General features: G+C 35.2%; 1 protein-coding gene across 7 annotated transcripts in view; it reads left to right on the forward strand.

The window, feature by feature from the left end:
• LOC137655029 (serine-rich adhesin for platelets-like) overlaps window positions 1-7,500 on the forward strand; it is a 149,369-nt gene that overhangs the window by 70,716 nt on the left and 71,153 nt on the right. For 6 of the 7 annotated variants that reach the window (XM_068388964.1, XM_068388931.1, XM_068388947.1 and 3 more), the window contains 8 exons: window positions 1,868-1,961; window positions 2,078-2,271; window positions 2,394-2,682; window positions 2,917-2,997; window positions 4,565-4,745; window positions 4,904-5,052; window positions 5,363-5,657; window positions 5,835-6,070. In XM_068388964.1, coding sequence (XP_068245065.1) covers window positions 1,868-1,961; window positions 2,078-2,271; window positions 2,394-2,682; window positions 2,917-2,997; window positions 4,565-4,745; window positions 4,904-5,052; window positions 5,363-5,657; window positions 5,835-6,070 — 1,519 coding nt within the window. The remainder of the gene's footprint in view (window positions 1-1,867; window positions 1,962-2,077; window positions 2,272-2,393; window positions 2,683-2,916; window positions 2,998-4,564; window positions 4,746-4,903; window positions 5,053-5,362; window positions 5,658-5,834; window positions 6,071-7,500) is intronic. The other variant, XM_068388944.1, reaches the window with a different exon arrangement.

Here is a 7,500-nt window from a genome sequence, read left to right on the forward strand (position 1 = left end):
ATTTGTTGCAGGGAGCAGTCATTTTTTGACTTATCTTGAACTCTGTAAACATCTAGTCGACAGATGCGACATTGAACACACGGAGCACAAGTTTCTCTCGGCCTCTTTAGATATCAAGTAGAGTAGAAGTTTATTACCTCCGCCAAGAAGGTTATATTTTTTCCTGCGTTTATTTAGGTTTGTCTGTTACCAGAATTATGCCAAAACTTCTCGCCGGGTTTTCACCACAAACAACAGATAGGTATCATTCTCCGGAAGAACCTAATGAACTTTGGAGGTGATCCAGATCAAGATGGCGATTCTGCTTATCATTATTATTTATTATACAGTATAGTCTATTCATTCAAGGTCAACATATGAAGAAGTGAAAGCTTGGTCCGTAGACTTGAGTAAAATGTTGACGTAGTTGATTGGTGGAGGTATGAAATCTCTGATTGCTCTTTCTACTTGTTTATAAAGATCTTAACATTTGAAGGTCTTACGTGGAACGAACCTTGTAAGAAGTAAATGGCACCTTAGCAGACCATTTACATTGCAAAATTTTAGTTTACTTGAAATTAATGATCAATACATATTGTATTATTAGTTATTTGGATTTTTTTCCTCTGCTCCTTAGATATCGGATTGCACAGAATTTGCTTGATTCTGAAGTGTGTATTGACATAAAACTAATACTGTAAGCCTTTTCATTGTATAAACTTGTTGGAGTTTTGTGGACATCAAACATGGTAGCAATTGCACCCAGACCAATGGGTAAATCAAAAGCAGTTGCATCTATCCCATTCTTTCATCCAGTCTCCCTCCCACCATCTACTTACATAGATACATATACTGTAAATTTCTTCATAGTGACATTATACTGTATATACCGCAAGAAGCTAGAAGGGTGTATAAGCCAGACGTTTGTATAACCCTTCTAAATATGGTAGGAAACTGAGGAATTTCCCATTGGTGCGGAAGTTTTTCCTTTTCTGAACAGATATCTCATTGAGTAAAATTGTCAATATCCGTTCCGTTTATCCAAGTATGCATGAGTTTTATATATTTTAGTTCTTCAACGTTTTTGTAAATATGACTTTAGGTGTATGAAAGATGTAACTCTATGATTAGTTTCCTCACTAAATAGTACCCTGGAGTCTCGTTAAATAACCGTAAGATCACACATCTATCATTATTTTATTCCATACTGAACTCCATAGATGGTTTCGGTACTTAGTACATTTTAGCTGCTGTTTAGACCGGTGTTGCCTTGAATTCCTAGATATCACAGGGAGTTGAAAAAAAGTTCTTTGGACTGAAGTTTAGCCGATACCTTTAAATAGTGTATTTACAAGTGTCATTGAAGTTGTTCGGTGGTGACGTTATTTCATGGAAAAGTAGCATTAGTTTATATGAAGGGACAAATGTAATTATCAATATATTCCATCACATATTATCAATATCTTCTATAGTTGAAATATGAGAACACGTTTCGAAGATTCAAACATTCACGGAAGTATATGAATAAAGGTGAAAGACAACAATAGTAAAAGTTTTTCTTCATAATTTAGATATAGTTCTACTCGTATAGTTGCAGACTATTGTATAACGCAATGAGGAATTAATAAATTGGTTTACAAAATATTTGAAATGAGGCTGCTACCTCATATGTGTTTTTGTGCTCAATATTCCATATATATCTGAAAAAAAGTAAAAACCATGTCTTATGGTAACCGAGTAATCCTATGCTAACTTCAATGATCATTGCTCATCATGTGATAGAGCAAACTGTCAGAGAGGTATTTCAGCCCCTTTATATTTTAGGCATAAGATTCAGTCTTCTTGAATATACAAATTGTGTTCTTCATATTTCCTACTTTTCTTTCAGGTCTTAGAATCCTGCGAAGGTGAACGACCTGATGAAGTGACCATTGAAGTCAGTCATGAGGTCACCAGCACAGATACTGACAGTGGCATGTCAGGTAGGAAGGGTTTGATGCAAGCTTTAAACTTCCCACTTGATTTTTTATGAAAATTGGACGAATTTTACCAATTTTAATTATTCGGGTTGTCATTTAAAGCTGTCGCATTTACTCAGGTGGTGTTAAAGAAAGCAGACGAAAGCGAGGAAAGAGAAGCGAAGTGAGTGAAGCTGGGTCAGAGTGCAGCGATGAAAGGTCACTCACACCTCAGAGATTGGGTACGCCGCCTGTTAGTCCTGACCAAGGAGTTGTAACTGATGATTCTTGGGCTCAAGCTGCCTCAGGAGATGGTCCTCCCCTACAGTTTAAGGTTAGAAAAAGGAGTATAACATCTTTCCTCAGATAAAATCTAATGAAACAAACAGTTGTTTGTATGAATTGCATATAAGCATTTTAATCATTTATAATGCTTTTCATTTTAATCCTTTACAGATTGAAGAACATGTTGAAGAAATCACCACTCACCATCTAACAGACGATGAACAGGACCTCGAAGGTTTTGAAGATGATGACATCAGTGATTCTGGTGGCTCGTGGAGAGGGTCGAGGTGCTCTTTAGACGACTCCAGAGGGAGGCCCAGGCGGAGAGAGAAAGTAAGTCATCACACAGCTGTAGCAGAAGATGGCCTCCTGTCCACTCTCAACATCCCTCTCCCTGATCCCTCATTTGCTGCCTCCAGGAGAGTGTCCTTTCCTGAACTTGGGGCAGATATCATTCAAGGTCAGTAGTCGTATACATAGTGGTATTAATTGCATGAATCCCAGTCTTTTTTTCATCAGACTGAAGAAATAAGGATTAAGATGACATTGGTCTGTGTGATATATTTTTCTGTTTAGTTCAATACGTGAGTGTTTCTTCATAAGTATTGCATGCCGCTCGTCTAGTTTCACTATAAATGTAGATCATCTGAATTTGAATTATTTACTTTACATGTGATTTATGATATTTTCCTAGCTTCAGAAATGGATGTAGATGCATGTGGGATGGAAACGGACTTCTTACATCTCTCTCACCACTGCTCCTCCGGTGTTAGTGGTAGGGTTAATTTCTAAGCACCTTACGCAGATGCAAGTTTCGGGTTTTCTTAAACATTCCTTTTACTTTAGTTCTAACTGCATTACTGACATTAGCACATTTAAGAAATACAATAGGGAAGTGAGGTATGTGTAGGCTACCCTCATCTTGATCAGACGTCCAGAGACCCGATTTTTTCTCAGGTCAGTGTTTAACATAGGATGGCTAGCTAGCAATAGTGTTGATGGCAATTAATGACATGATACAAAACATAAGTTCTTTACTTAAAACTAGGAGGAAGTTTTGATGAACATGATTCAAATGTTTCCTAATACTAACTTGCAAGGAATTTAAGACTTTAACAAATTCTAAGTGCAGACTGGATTAAATATATGTGTACTTGTATATCTAAACAAAATTAATAATGTTAAAACGGAAAGAAAAACTTAGCATCAATATAACGGAATCTTAAACAATCAAGTAATCTTAATTGGGTGATAACAAATTGAGGATATTTTTTTTCTGTATGGCATATTGCTCTGAATAGAACTATTGAAGATTCCCCTAGCGAGTCTTCCTTTTTTCGATCTTGACCTAGAAAAATGGAATTTTGACCCAATTTCCTATGGACCCTGTCATAGGGTTAGTATCACGAATATGTGTATGCAGCTTTTCTGGAAACACTGAGATTTTGAGTGGTACTATATCTGTGGGTAGTCTTTTTTTGTACCTGACTTTTTCAACATTCTACCTTAAACATAGCATAGAATAAGAAAAATATAATTTTAGTTGGACAAAAACCATTTACACAAAGTCCTGGAGTACACATTTACTTTCTTGTGTCTGATACTACACGATTACAAGAAAAGGAGACATCATAGAACTCTACAAAGATAACTAATAGTCTTGGATGACAATGACTAGATAAGAAGGACTAAAGGGATGAGAAACAGCAAGACATTTGTGAATGTTATATAAGGTTCTTTCATTTAACTTGCCTTTTAGGCTCATCCCTCATCCATGGATGAGTTAAATAAAGCTTATTAGAAGGAAATACACTATTGTTAAATAAATTACATTGTTGGTTTTCATGTTCATGTGCTCTAGATTTTCCGTAGCAGTTTCCTTGTTATTCTTGAGAACCTTTTTAGTAGTAGTGTTTTTGTAATTTCTGTTTTCATTATTTCAAGAACTATTCCAAACTTAGATAAAGTATAGAAATCCTTCACTCTACATATGGTAATAAGCAATTCTTGCTTTATCAGTTAGAAATATTTCTCTCTTTATTACCTCAACATCCTTTTCATTAAAAAAACCCTCAACTGCATGTGTTTTACATTACTGTTAAGAATGGTTTATCACATTCCATAGATATGTCTGTTATAATTATGATTAATACTGTTGTTATTTATCAAATTAATTTAACTCATTCAATATCATTTGTAAAATAAATTTAACTCATTCAATATTATTTGTAAAATAAATTTAACTCATTCAATATTATTTGTCAAATGATTTTAACTCCAAAGACATCTCAAATATCGCTGTATTATTTATAACCCTAATAATCCATTCTCTCTTACTGCAGATTCTTGTTCAGATACAGAGTGCTGTTCTATAGGACCCGGCGATATGGTTGTGGAGGCTGAATCATGGGAACAAAACTGGTTGTTCCGCCGTCAGAAGCTGGTAAAGGGAAGTTCTTCTGATCCTGTTACTATGCTCATACCCAACCCTGACAACCATGTACCAGCAACTGTTGGTAACAGGTATTCAACTTACTGTTTTGTGTTACAAGCCTTGCTGGATTAGGGTAAATAAATTACAGTACATGTTAGCTTTGAAGAAATATTTTCCTATTAATTTCCCCCTTCTAGTTCTTATCATTGAATCAGGCTGGAAATGAAAAATCTGTCTCATTGTTTAGGGATGTGGATGAGCTCTCAGAGTTGTCTGAAAGACAGAGTTTGGGCAGTGGAGAACCTTGGAGTACTAGTGATAGTGAAGGCGAGTATGAAACCAGAGGAGATATCTATTGTACTTACCCAGCCTCAAGGGAACTGTCAACTCTTGCTGGTAAGTGTTGCATCTAAGGCATTTGGAAATTTTCTTTTTATTGTAGGATAAAGTTAACCTGTGGTGCAAATTGGGAGAATTCTATTACCACCAAAACATGTGAAACATTAGAGTGCTCTTCAAAATATTTCTGGCACTGCTCCAAACTATAATTATCATAAAGTCAATTGCCAACAGATGTTATATGATTATATTTTTTGTTTGTTATTGTTTTAATATAGCCTATAGTAGTCCTTTTAGATTCTCAATACATCTCACATACAGATTAAGTGTACCCACATCATTGAACTTCCTCTTTTTTACCATCTAGGAGAAATTGTAGCAGAGTTTGCACAGCAGGACCAGGAATACACTGTTGATTACAGTGTCCCAAGTCGGGTTACTGCCTCAGGATCTCCAGAGACCAGCTTAATTCGAACAAAACCTCCATTGTCACAGGTTTTAAGTCCCAAGGGACAGAATTCCAATTTTAATCAGATAGCAAGAGGATATAATGGAAATGCATCTGTGGATGGGATTAAGAATCCTGCTGCAAAAGATCAAGGTTTTTCACACACAGAAACAAACTTGAGATATGATGATGAGAGACCAGTGCCAAAGCCCAGGTTAGCTGTATTGTTTTCTTATTTTTGTAGATTTTCTTTTTTCATATATTGTACTCTACTGTATGTGCTCACAATATGTAACTTATTTTGATTAATTGTAGTCTTATAACATTGTGATTTAATTTGCAATAATTTCAACACAGCCTTTCTAACATATATATATATATTTTTTTACAGAAAATTGTCTCTTGCAAATTCCACTTCAAAAACTTCTCTAAAATCTCCAGTCCATTTAATGCCCTCCCCGTCGGAAGATCTTAGCATTCTAAGTCCGCCATTAGATGTCCCATATCTGAAAGAAACCAGTAGTAATAGTGAAACAGTTTGGTTTGTAGGAATCCCAGAGGACTGCACTGTAATGCAAGGTCGCACATTGAGGCTTGTTTGTCAAGTCAACACAAAGAGACCAATGGGTAAGTCAGTTGTTTTGTGGGACTTTGGTGTAATAATATCACAAGAATTTCTGTCTAAACTATCATCCGAGGTGTCATGTTTAGTAGCCTTATGATGAGTGGTGACAATATGACCCAGTTCTCAAACATTGAACAGGTCTATATCTTCTATACCATTCTTGGATTTGGCTGAACTGGCTTGAAGCATATACTTCAGCGCACTGTCCTGTAGCTTTTTATTACCATAATCTGTCCCTTATTCTATTTTTTTGTAATCTAGTATTTGATCTATAATTACTTCCCTCTTTCAGTGTTTACATTATTGGATTTATTTATTTTGTCTCTTCCATGATCTTATCTCCAATAGTTTGATCTTATTGCATAAATGATAAATTGAATTCTAACCAAGCTGTACATTTGATAAAAATGTTGAGGTACTCTTTTCAAAAAATTTTAAAATTAATTTTTCTATGAACATCTTTAGTACTTTTAACAAAGAGAAAACATCTTGTTAAATCTCAAAATCCATAAACCAGAAATTCTATTAAAATAAATTTTTGAAATTAGTGTTTTATGAATTCAAATATCTGCTTTACTAGAACCAATAATGCCAACCAATAAAGCTAAGGTTACTTTGCTCATTAAGTAGGGGTATAGCCCATACCCTCGTAAGTCTTCCTTGATTCGGAACTTGAAATAACGAAGCTTTGAAAATTTACCCCTCGAAGTTATGGGTCATTTGGCCCTTCAAGAGTTGAAATGCAAGTAATTAAATTATTTTTTGCCTACAAATGCATTTGAATTAGAATTTTAATATTGTTTAGGCTTCAGATTACTGTATAGGCATTTTAGTACTGGTCCACAGGGAGGTGACATTTTATATTACCCTTGTTTCCTTCCTGCATTCTCAGATATAAATACTTATAGCTGGGCTTTGAGTGTCAGAGGTTTCTGTTTATTCATTTAAGCTCCTAAGAACAATGTCAATTCCATTGAGGGAAGCATCCTGTTTGTCCTGTTTGCTTATTGTTCAAATGGCAGATATAGTAGTGCAGAAGCCACCCACATGATTATCATCCAGTTATTTTCTGTAACTTACTGTATAATGGCGTATGTTTTTAAAGAATGTCAGTTGTGGTAGCATATTGGAAAAGTCTTAGTTTTTCAATATGTGAGTCAGGAGTTGGATCTCCACATAGGAGGTTATATAATCAAGTCGGTTTATGTGTTTATTTACATATTTGTCTGTGTCTCTGTTTGTCTGTGGACAGGATTATGTAAAAACTACTCGATGGATTTTGATGAAATTTTCACCACAGATAGATCTTAGGTCATAGACGACCCCATTAAATTTTGCAAATTATCCGGATCTGGAGTCTAGATTCGGACTTGCATTTTTCGCCATTTAACAGATAACGTCAAAACAAATAGACGGATGTTGACGAAATTTC

Source organism: Palaemon carinicauda, chromosome 1, assembly GCF_036898095.1.
Source record: "Palaemon carinicauda isolate YSFRI2023 chromosome 1, ASM3689809v2, whole genome shotgun sequence".
Lineage (NCBI taxonomy): Eukaryota > Metazoa > Arthropoda > Malacostraca > Decapoda > Palaemonidae > Palaemon > Palaemon carinicauda.